The following is a 25,798-nucleotide window of genomic DNA, read 5'->3' on the forward strand; positions in this document are numbered from 1 at the left end:
GCCGCACCCTGACTTCCCGTCCTCGCTAAATCATTGACCATCTTCCGGGTTCTTCCAACTTTTTCAACAACAGGTTCCAAATCGTCTGCCGTTGCAATATCAGAATCAATTGCTCAGCAATTTGCGTAACAGGCCCGACCGGCTTATTGGAATCCGAAAGCGGCAGTAGCCTGCGAAGTGAGCGCGCCATCTGTTTCGCGTTAGAGTGCCTCGCGCGACGCGTCGGCCGACTCGCACGCCCTAAGGATACCCGACACTGCAATCATACCGCCACCAAGCCACCATTTACAATATGGATTCAACTGCTCAGCTGTGCAACTTGTCACGAATGAGGCCTATAGTGGAAGAGGTCCAAAGAAAATTTCAGGACGACGCCCGATACTTCGCTGCCGTTAGTCTTCCCACCTTGGTCAAACACTCCGGGCGGCAGTCTGACAAAATTTAGGATCGTCTAGCTCGAGCTCGGAGCAGACATGTTGCAAAGACTACCGGCCCAGAATCAGAGATGAGATCAGATCATCCTTCGAAAAGCCTCACATCTGGATCCAAACATGATTCGACGCAGCCCACCACGAGAAAATCTCGATTTGCTTCACTCCAGCCGAAGGCCTTTCTGAAGAAAGACAACGGTCTCGAGAAGACCAACGTCAAAAGAGAATATATTCATGTCGGTGGCGACTCCTGGAGCATCCACAGTACAGTCACCAATTTCGCTTCCACCTGTGTTCAGGTCCCAAGCTACAAAAGCTTCGTCTCCTTAAGTCCCAACATCCTGGCGCCTAACAACAAGAATGTTCTGGTCCTGCCTTGCTTCAGTGATGATCAGCATGACGCAACATTGGTCCGAGAAATGAAGGTTTTGTTCGAAATGAACAATGAGAAGCGAGACATAGAGATCGATTATGTTGAGAAGTGCTGGCAGCTCTTCCCATACGCCCACTACGCCCTGGAGAAAGTGGGCTGCAGCTTTCATGACATAATTAACTACTACGCCATGTCTAAGGAGCAGTTCAAACGCATCCTTGAGACAAACGCACAAAATAACGGACTGAACTCACGCCAAGTTGCGGTCATGGAGATCTGGAAGACTCATGCTTTTTCCAACAGCCCAGCACTGCGCAATCTCTCTGATCGCCTGCCTCGGTCGACCCCGGATGCATTGGCACGAACGTCTGTCCTGCGTCAGGCATGGAACAAAGTCTTTGGCATTGGCCTCAATTTCATTACATTACATCACTTCAAGGCCGACCAGGAGTTTCGAAAAGAGACTGGCTTTGAGTACCGTACCCTGGCGTGTCGAGTCTGCCATGTGCATGAATGTCACTACCACGGTGCGATGGTAGAAGAAGACAGCGACGACCCAGATATGTCGCTGAACATACGGACATATATCACGACGGGCCGCCGAGTTCAAACAAGCGGCAATAAGCTTGAATACAAAAGCGCGAACTACTGGAAGAAACTAGGTCCAAAGACCTCCGGCGCCTATAATCGCCCAAGCTTTGTTCCTTGCAACCATGAAGGCAGCTGTGAGCAGGCACAATGCACCTGTTTTCAACACGAGGTCATTTGTGAGAAGTCTTGTGGCTGCTCAAAGTCTTGTCCGGGACGCTTTTCGGGCTGCTCATGCTCGAAACAGCAAAAGACTTGCTTGGGCAATCTAAAGTGCCAGTGCTTCATTTTGTCAAGGGAATGCGACCCAGATCTATGCTCCCGTTGCGGTGCCGGCGAGCTTCTAAGTTCAGTCGGCGGAGGACGAGATTCGAACGACGAGAAGTTATGCCAGAATGTCAAAATGCAAAGCGGCATCAAGAAGCTTACGATCTTGGGAACCTCCAGCATCAAGGATGCGGGCTTCGGATTGTATGCTGGTGAGGACATGTTCGCAGATGATTATTTAGGGGAGTACACCGGCGAAATCATTTCACACGAAGAAATGCTTCGCCGAGAATTCTACTACGACAAGCAAAGACTGCAGTACCTCTTCAATCTAACGGGCAGGGACCTTGAAGATGGAGCTGTTGATCAAGCCATTGACGCCACGCGGATCGGCAACGAAATGCGGTTCATCAACAATGCCAAACGGGAATACGCGAATTGTACTGTAAAGATTTTGATGTGCAACACAGTGCACCGCATTGGAGTTTTCGCCACTGAAAATATTCCCGCGGGGAAAGAATTGTTCTTCGACTACGGATTCGACAAGGAGTTTGTGAAGAACTATGGCGATCCAACGAATCGGCGAAACTCGATCAATTCGCCCCATGGCACGGACGATGACGACATGCCCTTGATAAAGAGCCTCGCCGGTCGAAAGCGCAGGTGGAGTGAAGACAGGGTATCAGATGACGAGTATGTTGATGCGGAAAGTGATGAGGACTAGGGATGTGTATGGTTGGCAGCGGAGCGTCGTGACAGGAAATGGCATTTTTAGATGGAGAGATACTTAAATGACGGCTTTGCTGCTCTAATGATGTTGTTGACAACCTGACTGCATGACATGTTTCGTCCGAAGGGGTCGAGGTACGGAGGTCCCCATGACTCGCGCAGCTACAGGTACCACCACACATATCCATCAAATGGTCCTGGGGTCCATGTCGTCACCAGCGTGGCGCCAGACTCCAGTCAGCAGGCAGACGCGCCCTCGTCGCCGCCACTGTTTCTACACGACACCTCGCCATGAATCATCTTCCAGAATTCCAAAGAAGAGCTTGAGATCCAACGGACCACTTCTGTTGATCTACCGTCATGGGTGTCACCGGTCTCTGGACCGTCGTGCAGCCATGCGCGCGTCCTATCAAGATTGAAACGCTAAACAAGAAGCGCCTCGCCGTCGATGCCTCCATCTGGATTTACCAATTTCTGAAAGCCGTACGCGACAAGGAAGGAAACGCCCTCCGAAACTCACATGTTGTTGGTTTCTTCCGCCGCATCTGCAAGCTACTCTTCATCGGCATCAAGCCCGTATTCGTTTTCGACGGTGGCGCGCCGGCGCTCAAGCGACAAACAATCAACGCGCGCAAAAGCAGGCGCGAGGGCAGAAGAGATGATGCGGTCAGGACTGCCGGGAAGCTTTTGGCTGTGCAGATGCAGCGTCGGGCGGAGGAAGAAGAGGCAAAACGCAAGTCGGCGGCTGACGAGGATCGGGACCAAGTAGCGCCAGAAAACTATGTGTACGCAGAGGAGGTGTTTTCCACTCCCAAGGAACGGCAGCAGAACCGCACTTTCAGGAAGAAGGACCAGTACCACCTCCCAGAGCTGGGCGTTTCCCTGTCAGAGATGGGAGGACCAAACGACCCACGCATCATGTCACTGGAGGAGCTAGAGGAATATGCCCGAACGTTCGAACAAGGCGAGGATTTCAACGTCTACGACTTTTCAAAGATCGATTTCGACAGCCCGTTCTTCATAAGCTTGCCTGCCACCGACCGATACAATATACTAAACGCTGCGAGGTTGAGGAGTCGGCTGAGGATGGGATATTCAAAGGAGCAACTGGACGCCATGTTCAAGGACAGAATGGAGTTTTCCAAATTTCAAATTGAGAGGGTCCGGGAACGAAATGAGCTCACACAACGCTTGATGAACATCAACAATGGCGACACGCTGTACGGTATGGATGCTGGCGGTCGCGTCGCAGGCGAGAAGAATCGGGAGTATGTCTTGGTCAAGAACGAGGGTGTAGAGGGTGGCTGGGCTTTGGGTGTCGTGGATAAGGATGAAGGGCGATATGACAAGCCCATCGAGGTGGACAGGAGCAGTCCTCCAAAGGAAGAGGTGGAGGAGTGGGAAGAAGATGAGGACTTTGAAGATGTCCCTATCCAAGGTCTAAATCGGCTGCCTAGTCAGAAGCATAAAGAAAGTCCTTTCGAATCTGCTCAACGAAGCCAAACACAGCAAAAGTCTCGTCGGAGCTGCCTCCCTCATCACGCCGGCCATCCTCGAGCAGAAGATCCCGATTCTCTTTTCGTCGCCGACATCAATGGTGACGAGGAGGATGAGGAATGGGAAGATGTGGGGGTCAACGGAGCGGAAAAAGCGAATGAAGAAGATGAAAGCGAAGAACTACAAAGGGCAATCGCCATGTCTCTCCAACAGGATGAAGAGGGACACGAGATTCATCAGAGAACAGATGCGGATGAGGAAGACGACTTCCAAGAAGTTTTCCAGAAGAAACCAGAAGAGCCGAAGCCCTTTACTTCAGGGACTGGTTTGGCTATTGCTCGAATGGCAAACAATCGCAGTGCTAAGGTCGCCCAGCCCTTTGCAGAGAGCGACAGCGAGGAGGATGGTGTTGATCTGCAGGCAGCATTGGCAGAATCAAGAAAATCGAAATACAAGGCTAATTCAAGACCTGAGTCACGACCAAAGCCACAGTCTCCCAAAAGGTCTCAGTTAAATCAGCCCGCTGCTCCGACTTCGCGGCCAGCACCCTTGCCTTTCGAAAGGCTCGACCTCGGCAGCTCTTTGCTCGGGAAGAAAAAGATGGAGAAGCTTCAAGAGGCGCAAGCCGGAGGATTTGAAAGAAATGTTCAGAATTCCGAGGCTAAAAAGGCTGCTCCTTTGCCTCCTTGGTTTGCCGAAAACCACGATATCCGAGAAGACTACGCTGCTGCTAAGGCCATGGAAGCAGAACAGAGGGAGAGGGACCGAAAGGCGTTGGAAAAAGACTTTGTTTTTCAAAATCCAGAGAAATTGATGAAAGACGAAAGTGAAGTCATAGATCTGGACGCCAATAGCCCCGAAAAGCAGGAAGTCATTGATATGGAGGCAGAATCTCCCAAGGACGACACCACAATACCACCTGGCTCTGACAAGGAAGGTCAATTGGAAGAAACAGACGAAGACATCGAAATGGAGGATGTGATGTCGACCGCCCCTGAGACGAAAACAGATGAACTGGCCGGTCGATCTCCAGCTGAGTCTGCGCAGCCAAAAGAGGATGTTCAAGACGACCGGGAAGTCCCGCAAGATAGAGACTCCCCTTCCTTGCCGACCGTGACCGAAAAGGTCGCTTCGCCACAAGAAAATCTCTACGATTGGTCAGAAAGTGAACCAGAAGACGAAAGGCGCGCAAAGCTGCAAAATCGAGAAGAAAACCACGTTCAATCAGCAGCGGTCGAAACCGGCAATGTTCAAAGCTCTCCACCTTCGTCTCCTGAAGATGAGTTTGAGGATGTTGTAACAAATGGGCCAATGCCTGAGAGCAACCAGACAGTGCGATCATCACCTCCCATGATCGAGACGGAATCTGTTCCTCACGATACTGTCCGGCCATCGCCTCCCCTTGTCAATGTGAATGATCCAAGTATAGTCCCAGCGCCCGAGAGACTCAGCGACGAAGATGATGATGAACACCTCTATTCGGACCCCGAAGACGACGAGTTGTTTCGACAGCTCGCCCAAGAAGCTGAAGAACATGCCCGTTTTGCCTCTACTTTCAATAACAAGACACAAGAAGCCAATGCCATTGACTATGAGCGGGAACTTAAAGCCCTGAGAAACCAGCAAAAGAAAGACCGGCGGGACGCCGATGAAGTCACTCAAACAATGGTGGCCGAGTGCCAGCAACTTCTTTCGCTGTTCGGTCTTCCCTATATTACTGCGCCAATGGAAGCAGAAGCCCAATGTGCAGAGCTTGTCAGTTTGGGCCTCGTCGACGGAATTGTCACAGATGATAGTGATATTTTCCTCTTCGGCGGTACACGTGTCTACAAGAACATGTTTAACCAGGCCAAACTTGTCGAGTGCTACCTGACGTCCGACTTGGAATCCGAATTCGGCCTAACACGCAAGAAGCTTATCGCCATTGCACAGCTCCTTGGTAGTGACTACACGGAAGGCCTTCCTCGGGTTGGTCCCGTCACTGCCCTCGAAGTTCTTTCCGAGTTCGGTGACCTTTCAGAATTCCGCGAGTGGTGGGCATCTGTGCAGAGCGGCGCCAGAAAGCTGGAAGACGACAGAGAAAACAACTTCCGCCGCAAGTTTCGCAAAAGCAACGCCACCAAGTTGTTTCTTCCGCCTACATTTCCAGATCCCCGAGTCGAGGACGCCTATCTGAAGCCTGAAGTTGACTCCGACCCTTCGCACTTCGAATGGGGTGTGCCAGATCTAGATGAACTCAGACGGTTCCTCATGGCGACCATTGGCTGGAGTCAGGAGCGCACTGATGAGGTCCTTGTTCCCGTCATTCGAGACATGAATCGCCGCGAGCTGGAAGGAACGCAGTCAAACATCACCAGCTTCTTTGGGGGTAGCGTCGGTGCTGGTGCTTTTGCGCCGAGGAAACGGATTGAGATGACAAGCAAGAGACTGGGTAGCGCGCTGAACAAAATGGGTGCTAGAGCTAGGGCTGTAGATGGGCCCGACGAAGAGGCAGAGAATGGCGGAGATGTGGACGCGCAAGAAGGCGAGGCATCCAGCTCCCGACAGAAAAGGGGGAAGACGAGGAAGAAAAGAGTTGCAGTGGAAGATGAGGAGGATCACGATGAGAGTGATGAATATGAAGAGCCTAGGAAAAAGGCTAGAAGAGCGAATTCTCGGGGGAGAGCTCGAGGCAGAGGCCGTAGCAAGGGCAAAAGTTAACATCCTGCTGACAGCCATCAAAGAAACTTACCCAGAAAAAAATCAAGAAGAAAAACCGTTCTTGCAGACATTTGCCATTCCGCCGCGACTTTGTCCGCAATGTGTTCTTTGTGCGACTATCAGGCCACGTTTGGATAGAGTTGACGGATTGCGGATCTGTTCATCCCTCTCTTCGCCGTTCTTAGTTAAGGTTATACTAGTTTTGCGCCTCGCTGCCACAAGAGCCAACAACACGCCTCGCCTAGACTAATTTGGGCGCGCCAGTGATGAATGCCGTCGCAGTCGAATGCTTTTCCGCAGCCATTTCAGCAGATACAGCTGAAAATGGACACGAAAACATCCCTGGTGGCGCCAAGGGTCTCGAGCGATGGGAATTTGACCGCGGATGAACGCACGCCGTGCAATATTTTTGAGGTAACATGGACTTTGCAAAGTTCCCAATGCGAAAGTCACCTAATGCCACTCAAGCAGCTGGTCGACCCTGGAACAACAGTATCTGTCACGATGACCTCAACACCATGGCCTTCGCTCGACCCTTTGCGGCACCGCAGTCATGGAGATCGAAGAGCATATCCTGTCGTCTCCTAAAACTCTCATATGTACCGTACTCTCTATGTCCATGGCCCGATTCTCCCGCAATGCTATTTCTTCCAATCAATCACACTGACTTTTGGCAAGTCAGCGACATTACTGGAACGCTAAAGCGCCAGTGGTCCTGTATCACTGCTCCTAGCTTCATGGAGGCGCTTGACAAGCTAAGGCCAGACTTCAGGTGCCGACCTACGACTGCACATCGCTTTTGATGAGCTTCCTGGTGGCACTCTTGTTGCAGCCTTCTCGACTGCCCTCTCTGTCGAGGAGCAAGCAAAGTCGAACCCACCGACGATCCGACGTCTGTCTCCGCTCCGAACCCTTTGTTACCCTTGTACATTTGTCGTCCCCATGTCTAGCTTATACCCTCTGGACGAGATTGCCAAATGGCCGAAACCAAACTACACCAATCCATCCACGCGAGGCGATGGTATTGTTGTCGTGAACGCGGTCCTGGCAGCCATCTCCCTTACCATGCTCGCCCTCCGCATCTACAGTCGGGTGTTTCTAAAGAGGTGGTTTGGGTCAGACGACGTCTACATGATCATGGCCTTTGTAAGTGACCGAAGCATGCTTCACATGAGGGCAGCAGGGAGCTGACACACCATCAGGTCCTTGCAGTCGGCTTGAGCACCACCATCATACTTGCTTTTCAGCGGTTCTACTGGAATCGACACATCTGGGACATACCGCTCTGGAGCATCAAGCCAACCATCAAAGTCGGCATGGCCGCGCGCATGATCTTTCCGACCGTCATTTTCTTTACTCGGCAGTCGCTGCTGGCGTTCTACTCCCGCCTCTTTCAAGCGCCTGATATTCAATGGGCCAAGTGGACTCTGCGTGGCGCCTTCGCCATTAACATTGCGAACTGGGTCTTCATAACCGTAGCGACGTGTTTGGTCTGCATGTGAGTTGTGGTTATCCGAGACTTACTGGAACGGACGTGGCTGATGAAAAGACAGTCCAATGCGGACCTTCTGGAGTTTCGTTCCGCCCAAGGGATCCCACTGCATCAACCAAAATTCGCTCAACCTTGTTGCCAGTATCATAAACGTGCTTATAGACACCCTGGTTGCTGTTCTACCTATTCCAACCGTCTTGAGCATGAGGCTGCCTCTACAGCAACGGATTACTACCTGTGTGCTATTCGGACTCGGATTCATCGTCCTCGTTGCTGCATGTGTGCGCACATGGCTGACCTGGAGGTCTTTGCTGGTCGTGGATACCACTTGGGAGGCCTACCCTCTCTTCATGGTGGCAACAGTCGAGGCATACCTCGGTCTGGTACGTCAAACTCCCCTTCTTGATGATAAGACGAGCTACAAGAACTCGAGTTGATCTGGTGACGCAGATTTGTGCCAGTGCTCCCGCCCTCCGCCCTTTGGTGGCTCGCTACCTTGAGCCCGTGATACTGAGAACGTCACGAGGCATTTATCGCTTCATGAGAGGCGGTCTCAACAGCTATGCAACTGGAAGCAGCATTCTACCAATGGAGGAGGCCGGCGGGAGGGCAGCATACAGCAGCGTCGACCTACCTCAAATCTCAGTCAGCCCCTCAAAGTCTGACTATATTTATGACCGTAAGGATAGCAGAACTGGATTCATAAGAGTCGCGGCCGATTTTCAATCAAAGACGATCCCGGACACGCCGCGTTCGTGGCACGCCAAGACACCGTCCGAGGAGATTGTGCGTGACGAGCACCAAGACGTAGGCGGCTTCGTTGGCTACGCCGAGCGAATGTCTGCGTGCCCAATGCCGCCACCCCGTGCCATTTTCATCGAGCGCCGAAGCACCAGCCGACCTCCCTCCCTGGACATTGTAGTTGCGAATGCCGGCACACCCCGACCGCTCCTCGCATCTCGCAACAGCATCATCAGCAACGCGAGCAGTCGGAGCACACATTCCCACGCCACCAAGCGCGACAGCGCTGGGAGCGACAGCATGGACATGCTCTCGTCGTCAACATCCATGTCGCCTCGCACGTTCGAAATCACTTGCACGCAGCGCATTGAGCAGACGAGCATGGACGTCGAGAGGGCGACGCAGGAAGTAGCAGAGCAGCAGCAGCCGCCGGCGGCGGCGGCAGCCAGCAGCAAGCACGAGGACGATCAAGGCAGACGAGGCATCGTTCCTCGCAAAAGCATCAGGCGCCTGCGGTCGTCCAAGGAGAGCTTTGACCATTCGAGCATGCCTGGCGCTGCTGGCGACGGGGCTGATTCGCCGCTGGGCAGTCCGATTGCCGTGACGGCGAGCGCGACAGCGGAGAGTATGCAGTCGAACTTGATGGGCAGGAGAGAGCCGAGGAAAAAGAGTCTCCACAGGGCGGCATGGTCGTCCTTGTCGTCGTTTCGTGGGCGCTCCTCGATGTAAGATGGCGCAGAAGTTTGGTCCGGAAATATTTCTTCATCTCGTCCGGCGCAGGTTCATGTCTTCTTGCACGGTGGCAGCGATGTTGGCGGTATGTTGGCACGAGGAATTGTTGATTAAAGGGTTGCGTTTGTTCCCTTTTTGCATCTGCTTGAGTGTATTCCTTCTATTTTCTGTTCTTAGATGTGCCCATGCTCGAAGAGGTTTGAGACTGGCGTTCAATTGCGGTCGAAAAAGGTAGTTTCTACATCCAAAAGTCAATCTTCTGCACCAAACTTGTCAGACTCACCAAATGCGGAGAAAGGTGGTTGCGTCTGAGAGTCAGCTTGTGACAATTTAGAACCAAATCAACTTCTCTGCTTGTGCTAGAAAGATTACCCGGAGCAATTCTCATGGGTGTTAACAGGCGACTGGCTCGTGAGTAGACACTCATTTTACTCGGGTGCCACTCATGGAGGGTCCGGAAGAGCTTCAAGCCGCGCCACAAGGCATATTTGATAGCTGAAAGCATGCAGTACAAAGTAAAGCAACGAAAAGACTCGTCCGGGCCGAGCCATCACTGCCCCGTCCCTCAGACGTTTATTCAGACGAGCCCTCATTTCTCCATCAGTCCACTTAAGCTTAATGGAGTTGGCCCTGATGTCTCAGATGACGAAGTTGGGCGGTCCGAGTGAAATTCCGATACTTTAGAATGGATCAAGCAACAGCTGGGTCGGGTCGGCTACAGTGTGCAAAGTTACTCAGGTGCAGATAACTAATGCAGGCGTAAACACTGTTAGTGATACTGACCTCAGCAACACCAGACGGACGACGGACGACGGACGGAGACATTGCTGTAGAGCACCAATTTATGCTCACGATAGGCAATAATTTACGGCAAACCCTGGACTCCAATCGTAGCCCAAGCCAAGGAAATAAGTGCGTATGCGCGCGGAAAGGCGAGGGAAGTTTCGGGCAGACAGCTGGCGGGTGATGAGCTGTCGAGAGGCATTGATGGATAGGTTTGTTTTGATGGCCGAGATTTGACGTGATAGGGCGCTCGCTGATGGACAGAGATGGTAGGGGTTAGCGAAAAAGCAAAGGCTACTCGGCTACGACGCGTCGCTTTGTTCTCTCCACTGCTCCGCCTCGCATCCCACAGGGAGCAATCTCCAACCCTCTCCACCCCCTCCCCTCCCTGCCTGCGCACCATGAACGAATGGAGTGCTCTCCGTCCTGAGCTCTGCTCTTCGCTCGCTTAGCTTGGCGGTGTTTCACGTCATTCGCCTCTCGTTTTCGCCTTCGTTTTTCCCGTGTCTGTCTCGTCTCAACCATGTTGTTTTGTCCTTGGCCAGCCTCTCGGGTCCGCCGTCATTGATTGTCCGCGGCACTGTTTGTTGTACATGTACGTACAGCACCGATATGGCCACACGGCAGAGCTAGCCCTACACACTCTCTTCAAGTCACGTTTAAACTCATGACACCAAAGATTTCTGTCTAATCCAGCTCTTATTGTCAATTATCGCAACTATGCCAGGTTTGCTACCTCTGCCCACCAGCGCAAAGCAATTGACCATCTTTTCTGACACAACGCTGCAGTCCCTCTCGCGGCGCTGGCTATGGTCGGTGCCGCTGCTGTCACTGGTTCTATGTATCTCGATGCGCGCCTCGGTCTCTCCTACGACGCTTGGTTTATGCAAGCTGGACTACGCGCCGTCTACACGGCCACACGCGCCGAGCGCCACGACCGAACAAGCTGCTTCTACGACCTCGAAGCCGCGGCATTGGACCCGCGGACTCGCGACACGACCTTTTTGCAAATACCCCACCACCCGCCCAACAGTGGTCGCTCCACCTCACACGCCAATGGAGAATCAGGATCCAAAATCCGCTTGGAGTCGCACACTTACGGCGCCGTGTATGCGGCGGTGCTATCCTTTGCGCGGTACCTGCGCCGCGAGCACGGTGTTGGACGTGGGGAGGTCGTGGCGCTCGACATGCCCAACAGCGCGCGCTTCGTGGTGGCGTGGTTTGCACTGTGGTCGCTGGGCGCCACTCCCGCCTTCATCAATCACCACTTGACGGGGGCGGGGCTGCTACACTGTGTGCGAATTTCGACGGCCAAGGTCGTCCTCGTGGGGAGTGAAGACGAGGTCAGGGACAAGTATGCCGAGGGCGGTGAAGTGTGGAGAGGTCTGGTTGATGGGTCTGGAAAAGAAGAGGGTGCCAATGGCCGGCGCATCACAGTGGTCAGATTTGGGCTTGATGTACGCGACGAAGGTATTTTGAAGGAGGAGGGACTAAGGGTGGAAGATGAGCAGCGCAGCGTCGAAAAGATCCAAGACATGGCAATTCTGATATACACGAGCGGGACGACTGGATTGCCAAAGCCGGCTGTAGTGAGCTGGGGCAAGGCAAAAGTTGCAGCATTGTTCTGTGGCTTGTGGTTGCCGATGAAGCAGGGGGATGTCGTGTATACCGTGAGTTCAGTATATCCCTGCTGCGCCTACATGCCTTTCTCGTGTCCTCCTCCACCACTTCTCACGAGGATTGAGTTTCGGCGTAGACATGAATCGAGCCTCACGCCTCTCGCGCCTCAGCATCTTCGGCTTGATCCCGAGTACGCCAATGAACCATGACTGACGCTCTGCCGTTCTCCAGGCCATGCCCCTCTACCACACGTCTGCCTCCCTCCTTGCGCTCCTCGCCGTCCTCTCAACGCGCACAACGCTCGTCCTAGCGCCCTCGTTCTCCACAACGCACCTCCTGCCCTCGCTCCACGCCACACGCGCCACGCACCTCCAATACGTCGGCGAAACACTGCGGTACCTGCTCGCCTCGCCGCCCAATGCTGCGCTCGACTCCACACATGGCGTGCACACCATCTTCGGCAACGGGCTGCGGCCAGACGTGTGGACGCGCTTCACCACGCGCTTCAACATCCGCACCGTATGCGAGTTCTACGCGGCCACCGAGGGCCCAGCCGCCGTATGGAACCGCAGCTCTGGCCCCTTCACGGCCGGCGCCGTAGGCTACTTCGGCGCGCTGGCATCCGCACTGGCCTTCGGCCGCGGCAAGCTGCAAGTAGTGGCACGCGTCGACTGCGAGACGGGCGCGCTGCTGCGCGACACCAACAACAACAACAACAACAACAACAACCACATCATACCGTGCGGCGTAGACGAGCCCGGCGAACTGCTGTTCCGCCTGCCGGCCGACGACCCGCGCGCCACGTTCCAGGGCTACTTCGGCGACGCGCGCGCGTCGGCGGCAAAGGTCGCCCGCGACGTGCTGGCCCCCGGCGACGCCTGGTTCCGCACGGGCGACTTGCTGCGCCGGGACGCGGCGCGCCGCTGGTGGTTCGTCGACCGCCTCGGCGACACGTTTCGCTGGAAGAGCGAGAACGTGGCGACGCTCGAGGTGGCCGGCGCGCTGGCCGGCGGCGGCCGCGGCGGCGACGTCGTCGGTGATGTCGTCGTCTACGGTGTCAGCGTCCCGGGCGCCGAGGGCCGCGCTGGCTGTGCGGCGCTCTCGTTGAAGGGCGCCGAGGGCATGGATGAGCGCTGGGAGAGGGATAAGTTGCGAGTCCTCGCCGAGCATGCGAGCGCTTGTCTGCCCAAATATGCCGTGCCGGTTTTCGTCAGGGTCACAAAGGCTTTGTCCGTGACAGGGACAAATAAGCTGCAAAAGCACGTTTTGCAGAAGGAGGGAATCGATCCAGAGGCCGTGGCTAGATCTGGAGATAGGATGTATTGGCTGAGCGAAGGTAGATATGAACGTTTTGGGAAGAGGGAGTTTGATAGATTGATGGCTGGAGGAGTCAAGCTTTAATAGATCAAGAGCTGGATCATAGAAGAGAGAGATATCCCCGTGTTGCACACATTTAGCAGGCTTGGGCATCACACATCAATGAAGAGAGAAATTTTCATGAATTCAGTCAAAATCGTGAAACCGTCCAGTTACTCCGGCCCATTCACATCCTTCTAATGCGGGTCCCATTCCGTTTCTTCTTCGTACCATCATTTCCCCTAGCCATTGCTGCGCTTGTCATGGCGCTTTTGCGATTCGAAACTCTTCCATATACCAACTCTCGTAGTCAACGAGCTCTTGCACTGCGTTGGATCAGTAACTTAGGCCTCCTGGTCAAGGCCAAGGTCCTCCTGAGCCGGCACAATGCGGAGGGTGTTGGTGTGGCCCATGCCGCCGCGCCAGCCCTGGACGCAAACGACAGCGTCGCCGCGGTTGAGAACGCCGAGCTTGATGGCGTTCATGATACCCCACTTGAGACGGCGGTCGACATCCTCCTGCCAAGGGGCGCTCTTGAAGTCGGGCTTCTCCTCAGGGAAGTAGAAGGGGTAGACTCCACGGTACAGGTGAGAATACTATGTTTTGTTAGCAACGAATTTGGACAAAAGGCAAGTCTCAACATACCCTGGCAGCAGCAGCGTTGCGGGTGACCATGATGATGGGGCAGACGGGGCGGTACTTGGCGACCAGGCGGGCAGTGTTGCCGCTGGTGGTCAGGACGAGGATAGCACCAGCGTTCTGCTCGAGGGAGGCAGAAACGGCAGCCATGGCGCAAGTCTCGGTGGTGGGAACGGGGACGGGAGCAAGCTTCCTGAGCTCGTCAAAGGCGCTGAGGTAGGGAATAGCAACCTCGGCGAGCAGGCAGGTCTCATGCATCATCGAGACAGCCTCCTGGGGGTAGTCGCCCTTGGCAGTCTCGCCAGAAAGCATGACGCAGTCGGCACCGTCGAGGACAGCGTTGCCAACGTCGGAAACCTCGGCGCGGGTGGGACGGGGGTTGTAGGTCATGGACTCGAGCATCTGGGTAGCGCAAATTACGGGCTTGCCGGCAATGTTGCACTTAGTGATCATCATCTTCTGGGCGATGAAGACCTGAGCAGGAGGAATCTCAATACCAAGGTCACCACGGGCGACCATGACACCGTCAGTCTCCTTGAGGATCTCGTCGAAGTTGTTGACACCTTGTTGGTTCTCGATCTTGGCGATGATCTGAATCTCCTTGCCGTCCTCCCCGAGGACCTCACGGATGGCCTTGATGTCGCTGCCACGGCGGATGAACGAGGCGAAGACCATGTCGACCTTGTTCTTGACACCAAATCTCAGGTCGCTCTTGTCCTTCTCGGAGAGGGCGGGAAGGTCAATGTCGGTCTTGGGCAGGTTGACGCCCTTCTTGGAAGAGATCTTGCCGTTGTTGACACACTTGCAGCGCAGGGTCTTGTCGTCGACAATCTCCTCGACGGTGAAGGACAGGACACCGTCGTCGACGAAGATAATGCGACCAACCTCAATCACCTTGGTGATGTTCTTGTAGTCGACGTACATGATCTTGTTGTCGCAAGCCGTCGCATACTTGTCGTCGGTGGTGATGATGAGCTCGTCACCAGCGCTGATCGGGTGGTCTTGGTCGCCAACGGTGTTACCCGTGCGGATTTCGGGACCTTTCTGTTGGAGAATTAGAAGGTGAAAATTGCGAATAGAGCAAAGAGGCTTACGGTGTCAAGAGCAATCGCGAGAGGGCGGCCGGTCTGGGTGCGCTCGGCCTCGCGGGCGTTGTCAATGACGGACTGGTGATACTGTCCTGAGGTCAGCCAATTGTGCTTTTCTCTCCCCACAGCATGTTGACCATGCTGCAGCTCAGCTCCGCCTTACCTCGTATGAGCCGTGGGAAAAGTTCATGCGAACAATGTTGAGGCCGGCTGCAATGTGTCAGCTTTGGAGCTCTGTGACGCGGAAAGCTTGTGCGGAAACTAACACTTGCGGAGAAGGTTGATCTTCTCAGCGGAGTTGGTCTTGGGACCTGTTTGAGAGAGGTTAGCTTGCGACGGGCAGGAATCAGGCAGGAATTGGCAAACACACCAATGGTGCCAATAATGGCAGTGCGGCGGTAGTTCTTCGCGGGGCGGTACTCGGTGTTGAGCTGCGACAGCCACTCAACACGAGTGCGTCCGGCGTGGAGGTGGTCCAGAGCGTTGGCCATTTTTCTAAGAGGGGGTATCTAGAGAAGAGAGAGGTGTTGAAGCGTGTGTTGCAAAACAGAGGAGCGGAAAGTGGTGGTGAAGAAGAAGAAGAAGAGGAAGGGGAAGGAGGAGTGGGCTGGCTGCGGCGTCGGAGAAGAAATGTGGTGGGATGGATGGAGAGCTCCGACGGGGAGCGGGCGGGAGGGGGGGGGGGGGGGGGGGGGGGGGGGGGGGGTTTTTTTTTTTCTTGGACCTGTTAGGGTCCGAGACAGACCTAGACTCACCAATTGGGCATGCTTGCCCAAGAAATTATAGCCCACTCGCGGGTTCAGCGAATAAGCCATGTTGAAACGCATTATATCTTTCAAAGTTATAACGTGAGGTCAGCTTCTGTAGGCACTCGGCGAACTGTTGACCTCAACTGAACCCCACCGTCGCTCAGACCTGCCCTGCCCACCGAAACGCGGTGCATTTAATTTGCTAGTTCCTGATCAGCGATTGGCTTCTGGCCAAACATGAGCAGTCGCAAGCAAACACCAAGTCGACGGCGGGACGGGCCCTGTGGCAAGGCACCACAGTAGGTGCGCAACAGTTGGCGGCGGAAACACTCACACTTTTCCGACTGGATTGTTTCCTGATTCGTCTTGGTTCTGCGTTGGGTGGACTCCGGTCGCACTCGCCGCTGCAGAAGCTAGGACAGGGATTATTGACAACGGCACGCTAAGCTAAGCTGCGTCTTCCGGCTTGTGCGCTCGCTTCCTTGGCGCTTATCTCAGCTCAGGTCGGTCTCCGCCCCTCGGCTCTTGGCCCGTGCTTTCTCCACCCACGGCTTCCCGAGTGCCGCTCCCGATCCGACTCCCCGTCCGCCGCCCCGCTCGGTGTGGGCGCCTCCGCTGCTACATCCACCGTTGCGACCTGCATCTCACTCTTCCTCTCCGTACTCTCACATCGTCCACTCACTCTCCATACCTTGCACCACTCTGCCTGTCCGCGCCGTGTCGCCGAATCGCCGCATCGCCCGCTCCAGTCTGTCCCCCCTTCGCCACTCCCGAAACAACCAAGGCAGCAATCATGGTCGTAAGTTGTCACTCCACCCGCCTCCACCCGCCGGCGGCTTCCAAAACACCACGGGCTCACCACCTCACCTGCAGCTCGGACGACTGACCCACTACGCCTTCGACGCTGTCCTCTGTGCGCTCCCATTAATCAAAACCTCTCCCGACCTCGCTCGCTCTAACATGATCCAGTCTCCGCTTTCCTCGCTGGCGTTAAGCGCTCGACCGGCCTTACGTATGCCCTCCCGTCTGCTGCCTGACCTCTCCTCACTTCATACGACCAAGCAAGACAGCTCGCTGACTTCCTCCCGCCTTTCTGGGACTCGTAGGCCTAGTGTCAAGCCCGAGAGCGTGACCCACTCCGAAAATATCAAAAAGTGGCTAGACAATTACCTCTGGGTTGGTGAAGTCCTCATGGACCAGAGCGTCGCCATCATGAGCACGAGCGGATACTTCGAGCGCAAGCGCTAAACGCCCAACACCCCATCCCACGCGATACCCGCAACTCCACACCACGCATAACATTCAATTTTGGGAACGGCTTGAAATGTTCGGGGTCTGTTTACGGCGCGCAAGGGGCTGCGAGGCCGGCGAATGTGGTATCAGCGTCGTGAACAACGGCTGTCAACCTGGCCATCTTTGTTTCGACTTGTCAAGGGGAGGCGTTTGGGGTTCAAGATACCTTTGCAGCTCTGTCTATTCATGGACTCGTCCTCAACTTTCCTCGTCGGAGCGCATTTGACCTGGTTTCATATGATTGCGGCTTAACTTCTCCTTTGCTCAAATGCTCGCAGAAATAGCATGCTGACGACGCTCCTAGTGGACCAAAAGCTTCCAGTTGGGAAATTTTTGGCAGCCAAGCCTCAGAATGAGATGATAGTTGCGGTCGAAAAAAGGTGCCACGAGCAGATGAGGATAGGATGATAGCTCGATTGTTTTTGCTGCCAGCATCTCCGATCCTGGCCTCGCTGGAGTGGACTCCTCGCTTGCGATTAGATTCTTCAACATTCTCACTTTTCTTTGTCGGACACCAGCCAGTCTTATGGCAGTCAGCTTTAACGCCACTCCAAAGTAAAGGATGCCACTGTTTGATGTGCAAAGTTCGCCAAGAACATGGTCGGTCTCCGGCAGGCATGGCAACCAAATTGTGGGAACCAACTCGTCATCAGGAGTGGGTTTGATACGATTTGCTTGATACTTACATCGGCACGTTGACCGAACGAGCTGTCCATCTTGAGTCGTGTCTGGAGCTAACACACGGCACTCCCTCTGGATGAAAATCTATCCGACTTCGCCTTACTCTTACCTCTTGGCGCCAGTCTGCTGCGTCAACCTTGCCCTCCTGCCATCGGTCAAGGAGCGTTCTACGCCCGAATTTACAAGTCTTTCAAGACTGTGCTCATGTTGTCCAGCGTTTCTGATGCTTTACTCTGCTTAGTCATGATCGCTTGACTACCCTGGAGGGACAGATTTCTATTGGCCAGAGCCCCTCACGGAAGCGCAGCATAAGTCGGAACCACGTCTAGAGCTCCGTCTTGAATAACTAGTATACATCAGTCCGGGATTCCCGAAGACCTCCTGCCGAAGAGCTGGCACTGCCGATTCTCCACGAGATCCAGTGGACAGCCGGCTATACAGGAAGCGCTCTCATCTCTAGAAAAGAGCAGGGCAAGATTCAAACATCAAAAGAGTAGTCAAGGCATCTTCTGGTTCTAGTATCATATTTAATTGACGACCAGAACTTCTCACCATATCTGAACTCAGCGTGCAACCAGTTGCCATCATAGGTGGCGGACCTATAGGACTGTCTTGTTCTATTCTTCTCTCTCTCAGGAACATACCCCATGTCTTGTTCGAACGACACCCTAGCACGGCGATATGTCCCAGGGCTTGCGGGATCAATCAACGAACCACGGAGATCTTTCGTGTCATGGGCATCGAAGAGGACGTTTACGCCATCTCCGCTCCGCCTGACGTAGCAGGACGGACAGCATGGTATACCGAAATTGGCTCCAGGGGCAGAAAAATAGCATCCCGCGATGCATGAGGAGGTGGCCCTGATGCTGATGTGTATGCCAGACATGGACCGACGCGCTATGCCATTCTCCCACAGATCAGACTGGAGCCTATTCTCAAACGCAGAGCCGAGCAGCTGAACCCCACGGGAATCAAGTATTCGGCAGAAGTGACGTCGCTGTCCGACTCTGCAGACCAGGACACAGTCACGCTTCAAGTACGCCACCTCGACCGGGGCTTGTCTTCCGCTGAAGAACCCGTCCACGCAAGCTTCGTCATCTGCGCCGACGGCGGCCGCTCTTTCACCTCAGCCCTCTCCGTCCTCTGACTCGGCGAGCGCGACATATTCAACATGCTGACTGCACACATGCGAGCGTCGCTTCGCGCCATCCATCCTGACCCGCGCAACTTCATAACCTGGCTGACGCACCCGGACCGCTGCGGTAGCACTAAGACGGGCTTCATGTACCAAATTGGGCCCTGGCCTCTGTCAGACAAACTGCAAGACGAAGCATTATCTCGCCGACGGCAGGCGATCCAACGCATTCTGACGGCGCGGCGCTGGCTCGCCGCATCCGTGACAGTCTGGGAAATACGGACGACGTGACCGTCGAGGTGCTTGCTCAGTCTCTCGCATTGGAACATCGACGCCATCCACGCCGCGACGTACCGGGCATCCAAGACGCCTTCAATCTAGTTTGGAAGCTCGCCATGGCGCTGGACCCGCCGCCGTCTTCGACCCAGGACACCCTCGCGTACGCAGAGAAGCGCGCCGCCGTCGCCGAGGCTTTGCACATCCTTGATCGCGGATTCAAGGCCCCTGGGACTGAGGTTGGCTGGTTCTATCCCTCTGCTGCAGAGATGGTAGCGCCGGCGGCGAGCAGCGAGACTGTCTTGAAAGCGGTAAAAGTAAATGGCAGCGCGGACGTAGAGGCTACAACGCTACTCCCCCTGCCCTCATTCATCGCTGTCCTCCGCGACCCGCTCGAGGGCGGGCAGCTCGGCCCGACGGGCGAGTTCTGTCGCGATGTCTACGCCGCGTCGACGCTGCCAGGCCACCACTAGCCGCATGCGTGGGTTGTTCAGCGGCCGCAGCATCACGCTTCAAAATAACGAGCAAGTACGACACGCGGCCGGAGAAAATCGAAAAAAAGTGGTGGCACTGCGCGACCTGCTGCCGTTGGACCGCCCCCTCTTGATTGCGCGGCGGGGCGAGGTGGGGTAGGAGAAGGTGGTTGGCGGGCTGGTCAGGGGCGTGCTCGTCCAGGAAAAGAGCGCCGCTGAGGTACAGATGTGAAAGAAGGAGACATGGACGTATATCACGACCGCGACGGCGCGTGGGCAGCGGCGTGCGGCGTCGGCGCCAACGGTGCTGTACTCGTGCGGCCGGATGGCATTGTGGGATGGTGAGGCGAGTGGTGCGATGAGCTGCTGTTGTACTTGGATTGAAAAGTAGAAAGGGAAAGGGGAAAGGGAGGGGAAAGTTGGTTGGAAAGGGGGCTCAGGCTGAAGAAAGGCCATGGTGTAAATTTCCATAACATCTATGAATCAGGCTGCTATGCTCTGTCTCCATCCCTCCTCGTAAACGCTTGAGTGCTCTGGATTGGGTACCTGATCTGGCTCTGGGGGGGGGGAGCTTGAATGCTACTTGTCGGTCCCCTGTGAAAATGTGCGCATGTTCCCTGTGTACTCCTCGCACTTTTTGTTATGCGCCCAACGTCTTTGCGGCGCCAATTGAATGGAACCCCGAGCTTTGCTGCGCGGCGTCTAGTTTTAGAGGCGATCGTCTCGATTACCGAATCTGGCAGTCGTGATAGATAGGGCCGAACCTTTGAAGTCGCGGGGGCCCACTCGAGCTTATCGGCCAAAATGGTGACCAACTTCCTGTACTGTTTTTCAACAATTCTTTCTGTCGCTTTGGGATTGCAATACTACGGCTTCGCAATGGATGTTTTGACTGGGCAATCCAAAGGTCATCATGGTAAGCTTCCCCTGTTGCTTTTGCTCCTCTCCATCTTTCCCAGAACTTGGGGTCGTTTGACAGGCCAACACTGGCGGTGGGCCTGAAGATCACTAGCCCGGATAGCTCGTTGACTAGAAAGCTACAGTCACGACAAACTGGCACATCATCCAGTTCTGCGATGTCGGTCGGCAACGTAAACGTGAAGCCGAAGACTGTCGTGTGACGCATTCGGCCGGCTGTAGCCGACACTGGACGGCATTGAACACAAACATATGAAGAGCAGAAGGTTGCCAAACAGTGAAGAAGCCAGCCAGTCCAACTCTACACTACCAACCCACCTGCCACCTACGCCGACGCCACCATGAAGCTCGACAAGTTCTCCAAGTACGACCTCACCTTCTCCGGGCCAACGCCCATTCAACATCTCAAGCGACTGTCCGCGGAACTGGGCAACAAGGTGCAAATCTACGCCAAACGCGAGGACTGCAATTCGGGATTGGCGTTTGGCGGCAACAAGACACGCAAGCTAGAGTACATTGTGCCGGATGCCATTGAAGGAGGCTACGACACGCTCGTGTCGATTGGCGGGATCCAGTCGAACCAGACGCGGCAGGTCGCAGCCGTCGCGGCACATCTGGGAATGTCTTGTGTGTTGGTGCAAGAAAACTGGGTAAACTACCACGACGCCGTCTACGACCGGGTGGGCAACATTGAGCTGTCGCGCATCCTCGGCGCCGACGTGCGCCTCGACGCGGCAGGATTCGACATTGGCATCCGGCCCAGCTGGGAAGCAGCCATGGAGGAGGTCAAGAGCAAAGGCGGCAAACCATTTCCCGTGCCGGCGGGCTGCTCGGAGCACCCCAAGGGCGGACTGGGCTTTGTCGGTTTCGCCGAGGAGGTGAGGAAACAGGAGGCCGAGCTGGGGTTCAAGTTCGACTACATCGTCGTGTGCGCCGTGACGGGGTCGACGCAGGCGGGCATGATTGTGGGATTCGCGGCCGACGGACGCGCCAACAAGGTCATTGGCATCGACGGCAGCGCAAAGCCCGAGAAGACGCGCGCGCAGGTTCTCCGCATTGCTAAGAACACGGCAGACTTGGTGGAGTTGGGGCGGGAGATCACAGAGGAAGATGTGGTGCTGGACACGCGGTTTGGCGGACCCGAGTACGGATTGCCCAACGAGGGCACGCTCGAGGCCATCAGACTGTGTGCCAGGACCGAGGGCATGTTGACGGATCCCGTGTACGAGGGCAAGTCGATGGACGGACTGATCCAAATGGTGCGCAACGGCGAGTTCCCCGAGGGCAGCCGCGTGCTGTATGCACACCTTGGTGGCGCGCCGGCGCTCAACGCCTACAGCTACCTCTTCCGCAACGGCTGAGGGTGGGATGGACCTCATCGGTGTCGATAGAAGAATTCATGTTGGAAGTTGTTTCCTGCACGGCCGCAGAGCCCCGCTTTCGTCATGACCTACTCCATCAGTCAAAGCTTCCTTCAGGCGGGACGGGAGGCGGGGTACGTACCTGTACATGTACAGAGTTCCCACCATCATAACCCTCGTCCCTCGGCCCAATTGACCCTATCCCAGTCCTCATCCTCTTCAATTCCTCTCGCCTCATCATGTCTGCGCCCAAAGAGATTCGCTGGGGCATCCTGGCCACCGGAGGCATCGCCCTGACCTTTGCCAGAGACCTTCTCGTCGACCCTGCCACCCGTGGAGTGACCAACGTCAAGCACTCTGTCGTCGCCGCCGCCAGCTCGTCGAGCGCCTCTCGTGCCGCTGATTTTCTCAAGGAAGTCGGCGCTCCTTCGACCGCCAAAGCCTACGGCTCCTACGAAGAACTCGTCACCGACCCCAACATCGACATTGTCTACATTGCCACCCCCCACTCGCACCACTACCAGAATGCCAGGTTGTGTCTGGAGGCCGGCAAGAATGTGCTGTGCGAAAAGGCCTTTACTGTCAATGCCGACCAGCTCAAGGAGTTGGTGAGGATAGCCAAGGAAAAGGTATGCTTGTGTGCGGTGATTTCTTTGGCACTGTCAGTCTAACCATAGCAGAACCTCTTCCTAATGGAGGCCGTCTGGACCCGATACTTCCCCCTGTCCGTCTACGTCCGCGAGACGATTAAATCTGGCAAGCTCGGCGAGATCCAACGCGTCTACGCCGACAACAGCCACGCCCTGGACCCGCACAACACCATGGCCGATGGCAAGCATCGCATGGTAAACCCAGATCTGGCGGGTGGTGCTCTTCTCGACCTGGGCATCTACTCTTTGACCTGGGTCTTCCAAACCCTCTACACGACGCTCCCGCCTGCCGACCGCAAGCCGCCGTCGGTTCTCTCGTCGCTCAAGCGCTACGCGCCCACTGGCGCTGCCGATGAACTCACAACTATACTCCTCACCTTCTCTCGCCCCAAGACTGGTGATGTCCACGCTGTCGCCACTACTGGCATCCGCTACGCTTCGGACCCGACCGGCAACAACACTGCTGGTCCCGCCTGTCGTGTGCATGGTGATAAGGGCGAGATCCAAATCTACCCGCCCTTGTACCGTCCGACCAAGACGCGCCTCATCCTCGATGACGGAACGGTGGACGAGCGCGAGTGGCCGCAGCCAGGTCCGGGCAAGGGAAGCGGATGGCGCAACGGCTTTGGCGACTCGATGCAGACAGAAGGTGAAGGTCAGGGCATGTTTTGGGAGGCCGACGAGGCGGCGACGGCGCTGCTCGAGGGCAGGAAGGAGGGCAGGTTCGAGGACTTGGCCGAGAGTATCACCATCATGGAAGTCATGGACGAGGTGCGCAAGCAGGCGGGGCTGCGGTATCCCGAGAAGATTGAGACGCTCAAGTACCCACAGCCCTTGTGAGAGACCAAGGGAGAATTCGGATGCAACGTGGGCAGAATGCCAGTCGGGTGCGATTGAGGTAGACAAATAACCAGTGATATGCTGACGGAGCTTGTGCCCTGGCTGTCGTTGTTTTCTAGGCCTGCGTCATGGCGCACTACCTAGCCTAAACATGTTGGATTCTCGCAGCCCTGACTTCCTGAAACAACACCAACGAGTTTCATCTCACGTCATTCCACAGCACCAAGGAAAGCGAAACAATTCACTACGTTCGACTTTGCTCCCTCAGCGCGCGCGCCGTGCGATTGGAGAGCAACGCCTGCAATCCGTTCCCTTGTCGCGGGGCTGACTCAAACCATGCATCCTTCCGCGTCAAGAATCAACCCAGCTGCACCACTCATCCCGTTCACATTTTGTATTTGATAGTTCCCGTCCGTCCCTCTTGTCTCAATTTTTGTGCTCTTGGTGCCCGAGGAAAGGGAAAACGAAAACTCGCAAAGAATTGTGTTGCTCACCAGCTTCTGGTGGTACGTACTTCTTGCTAAGCATCGTCATGCTTCCATCCCACTTTTAACATCTGATGGCTGTGGGACGAGACGAGTTGAGTTGAGCCCCCACTCTCTCTCTCTCTCTCTCTCTCCGCCCGACACCGTGGGGGAGGTTGCCTTGCTCGCTTTTGCTTCCGGCATTCCGCGAATTGATTGTGCGTGTCGTGATTCCGGGATTGGGGATTCGTTACGTCTTTGTGGTTTGTTGTTAACAATCTTGCTCAAATTTGCTGAACAAGTGAAAAAAGAAAAAAATGAGAAAAGCAGAGACACAGCGCAGAAAGTATCTTTCTACGTACAGCAGCAAAATATGGCCGCCGCTTCCAACATCACATGGTACCTCCCGATGCCCTGTGCTACCATCCAGAGGCCGGCCCATCATCTCCACTCACCTTCTTCCTCTTCTTCTTCTCCTCTCGCTAAGCACACCTCCATGCCCACAAAATCGCATTGCCCCGGCACCAGCGTCATCAGCTAGCGTCATGGCGTCATGGTGCCCTCCGCCCACCACATCTGCAGCCAACCCGACCGCCTGTCCGTCTGTCTAATCACGACGCACGCATCCCAAACTCTCTTCAATCTCCTCCTCTATTGCTTTATATGTATGTACGGATCTACGTTGCCGTGCTTGCTAGCTTGCTTGCAACGACGCTTACCTCATCCATCGCACTGCCGCTGCCGCTGCCGCCGCCGCCGCCTCACTTGTTTCCTCTGCACACGCAAGGAGAAAAAGAAAGATGAGTGAATGAAGGACAAGTCAGAATCAGGATCGACGAATCAGCGTCGTCGTACAGCGCACGTTTGGCGTTGGTTGCTTGTTGTTCGTTCGTTCGTTCGTTCGTTCGTCTTGCTTACTCGCAAGTGGTAGTTGGCAGTGGTGGTGGCGCCCACGCGACGTGATTCTGAGATGATGAGTGAGTTGAGTGACGACCGACGAGGTGGAGAGCCGTCCCGCCTCAACACTCGACGGTAGATACATGCAAAGATAACCTAGGAACTCCCGCAAATTCACTTCTCGCATCAGCAGCACCGAACAAACAGCGAGCCAGCCAGCCCTGCAGCGGCAGCGATACCAGCGGCGCAGTGTTGCCGGGATACGTGCGAGCAAGCGGCCCGCCCGCCTGCCTGCCTGCCCGCCCGCGTGGGGAGGCTCATCGCATCCGACCGAGGAGAGTGGGTGGGTGGGTGAGTGACTTGCATGAGAAGATGGGAGGGGGAGAGCATGGAGGAGATGCGGAGACGGATACCAACGGACACCGAGACGCGGCGGCTTACTACTGTACATTCGCAACATCGCGCGTTGCGATGGCAGACAGTGCAGCGGCGGAGTGGAGTGGAGTGGAGTGGAGTGGAGCGCGGCATAACACGTTGGTCTTGAGAGCAAGGAAGTAAGCAAGCAAGCAAGCAAGCGGGCGCATGGATGAGTATTGTACCGAGATGGACACGTACATACATGCGTATATAAAGTACATTCGTCAGGCCAGCCAGCGGGGAGCCATCAAAGGGTATAGAGCAATCTGAAAGAGGACAAGAGAGTGCACGAGACGAGGGACGAGGCCGCGCCGCGCTGCGCCCAGCAAGGCTGTTCCTGTGCGGCGTGGCATCACAGTCGGCAGGCATGAGAGACGGGGGGAACCCTGGGGTTGCAGGTGCAGCGAGAGTGAGTGCCAGCAAACAAACGCGCCAGCTAGCCTAGCTTGCCAGCGCGAGAGCTAGGGCTTATCCGAGGAGATAGTGGGCGATAGGCCCGAGGGGGGTTGGAGAATACGGAGAGAAAGCGGAGAAAATTGGGTAGAAAGCGATTGAGTTGGAAAGGTTCCTTCGAGATGAATAGTGGATACGTAGAAGGCCAAGCGAGA

General features: G+C 55.4%; 11 protein-coding genes across 11 annotated transcripts; 9 read left to right on the forward strand and 2 right to left on the reverse strand.

Moving 5' to 3' along the window:
- Positions 1 to 9: 9 nt before the first annotated feature.
- IWZ02DRAFT_418108 (uncharacterized protein) lies at positions 10 to 2,529 on the forward strand. Its single transcript, XM_066765806.1, has 2 exons — positions 10 to 391; positions 446 to 2,529. The coding sequence occupies exons 1-2, from the start codon at positions 293 to 295 to the stop codon at positions 2,381 to 2,383; spliced, it is 2,037 nt and encodes a 678-aa protein (XP_066623968.1). The 5' UTR covers positions 10 to 292; the 3' UTR covers positions 2,384 to 2,529.
- IWZ02DRAFT_449126 (uncharacterized protein) lies at positions 2,530 to 6,885 on the forward strand. The gene has a single exon (XM_066767377.1). It carries the CDS (start codon positions 2,749 to 2,751, stop codon positions 6,583 to 6,585), a length of 3,837 nt encoding a protein of 1,278 aa, XP_066623969.1. The 5' UTR covers positions 2,530 to 2,748; the 3' UTR covers positions 6,586 to 6,885.
- Positions 6,886 to 7,527: 642 nt separating this feature from the next.
- Positions 7,528 to 8,557, forward strand: IWZ02DRAFT_376328 (uncharacterized protein; the record flags this gene model as incomplete). Its single annotated transcript, XM_066764876.1, has 4 exons — positions 7,528 to 7,731; positions 7,788 to 8,083; positions 8,139 to 8,460; positions 8,528 to 8,557. Coding segments are annotated over 4 exons (852 nt in total), but the record flags the coding sequence as incomplete, so codon positions are not given.
- A 179-nt stretch (positions 8,558 to 8,736) lies between these two features.
- IWZ02DRAFT_449131 (uncharacterized protein) lies at positions 8,737 to 9,816 on the forward strand. The gene has a single exon (XM_066767378.1). The coding sequence runs from the start codon at positions 8,915 to 8,917 to the stop codon at positions 9,545 to 9,547; it is 633 nt and encodes a 210-aa protein (XP_066623971.1). The 5' UTR covers positions 8,737 to 8,914; the 3' UTR covers positions 9,548 to 9,816.
- An 853-nt stretch (positions 9,817 to 10,669) lies between these two features.
- On the forward strand, positions 10,670 to 13,354 carry IWZ02DRAFT_418117 (very long-chain acyl-CoA synthetase/fatty acid transporter; the record flags this gene model as incomplete). Its single annotated transcript, XM_066765807.1, has 3 exons — positions 10,670 to 11,060; positions 11,123 to 12,003; positions 12,185 to 13,354. The coding sequence occupies exons 1-3, from the start codon at positions 11,054 to 11,056 to the stop codon at positions 13,352 to 13,354; spliced, it is 2,058 nt and encodes a 685-aa protein (XP_066623972.1). The 5' UTR covers positions 10,670 to 11,053.
- Positions 13,355 to 13,538: 184 nt separating this feature from the next.
- Positions 13,539 to 15,709, reverse strand: IWZ02DRAFT_236407 (pyruvate kinase). Its single transcript, XM_066763015.1, has 6 exons — positions 15,407 to 15,709; positions 15,303 to 15,347; positions 15,200 to 15,246; positions 15,043 to 15,123; positions 13,955 to 14,992; positions 13,539 to 13,905 (listed from the first exon to the last, which is right to left on the reverse strand). Exons 1-6 carry the CDS (start codon positions 15,525 to 15,527, stop codon positions 13,654 to 13,656), a joined length of 1,584 nt encoding a protein of 527 aa, XP_066623973.1. The 5' UTR covers positions 15,528 to 15,709; the 3' UTR covers positions 13,539 to 13,653.
- A 618-nt stretch (positions 15,710 to 16,327) lies between these two features.
- Positions 16,328 to 17,148, forward strand: IWZ02DRAFT_236388 (uncharacterized protein). The gene is made up of 4 exons (XM_066763014.1): positions 16,328 to 16,584; positions 16,659 to 16,698; positions 16,755 to 16,797; positions 16,892 to 17,148. Exons 1-4 carry the CDS (start codon positions 16,579 to 16,581, stop codon positions 17,031 to 17,033), a joined length of 231 nt encoding a protein of 76 aa, XP_066623974.1. The 5' UTR covers positions 16,328 to 16,578; the 3' UTR covers positions 17,034 to 17,148.
- A 547-nt stretch (positions 17,149 to 17,695) lies between these two features.
- Positions 17,696 to 19,988, forward strand: IWZ02DRAFT_469090 (uncharacterized protein; the record flags this gene model as incomplete). The annotated part of the gene is made up of 8 exons (XM_066768685.1): positions 17,696 to 17,709; positions 18,327 to 18,368; positions 18,396 to 18,537; positions 18,676 to 18,897; positions 19,033 to 19,067; positions 19,091 to 19,417; positions 19,463 to 19,599; positions 19,864 to 19,988. The coding sequence occupies 8 exons, from the start codon at positions 17,696 to 17,698 to the stop codon at positions 19,986 to 19,988; spliced, it is 1,044 nt and encodes a 347-aa protein (XP_066623975.1).
- Positions 19,989 to 20,902: 914 nt separating this feature from the next.
- Positions 20,903 to 21,922, forward strand: IWZ02DRAFT_432338 (1-aminocyclopropane-1-carboxylate deaminase; the record flags this gene model as incomplete). Its single annotated transcript, XM_066766212.1, has 1 exon — positions 20,903 to 21,922. One exon carries the CDS (start codon positions 20,903 to 20,905, stop codon positions 21,920 to 21,922), a length of 1,020 nt encoding a protein of 339 aa, XP_066623976.1.
- A 120-nt stretch (positions 21,923 to 22,042) lies between these two features.
- IWZ02DRAFT_236654 (uncharacterized protein) lies at positions 22,043 to 23,803 on the forward strand. The gene is made up of 2 exons (XM_066763017.1): positions 22,043 to 22,551; positions 22,603 to 23,803. Exons 1-2 carry the CDS (start codon positions 22,162 to 22,164, stop codon positions 23,410 to 23,412), a joined length of 1,200 nt encoding a protein of 399 aa, XP_066623977.1. The 5' UTR covers positions 22,043 to 22,161; the 3' UTR covers positions 23,413 to 23,803.
- Positions 23,804 to 24,723: 920 nt separating this feature from the next.
- On the reverse strand, positions 24,724 to 25,797 carry IWZ02DRAFT_236630 (uncharacterized protein). Its single transcript, XM_066763016.1, has one exon. It carries the CDS (start codon positions 25,557 to 25,559, stop codon positions 24,960 to 24,962), a length of 600 nt encoding a protein of 199 aa, XP_066623978.1. The 5' UTR covers positions 25,560 to 25,797; the 3' UTR covers positions 24,724 to 24,959.
- Position 25,798: the final 1 nt, after the last annotated feature.

The sequence above is a fragment of the Phyllosticta citriasiana genome (assembly GCF_038021145.1).
Source record: "Phyllosticta citriasiana strain CBS 120426 chromosome Unknown IWZ02scaffold_5, whole genome shotgun sequence".
Classification (NCBI taxonomy): Eukaryota; Fungi; Ascomycota; class Dothideomycetes; order Botryosphaeriales; family Phyllostictaceae; genus Phyllosticta; species Phyllosticta citriasiana.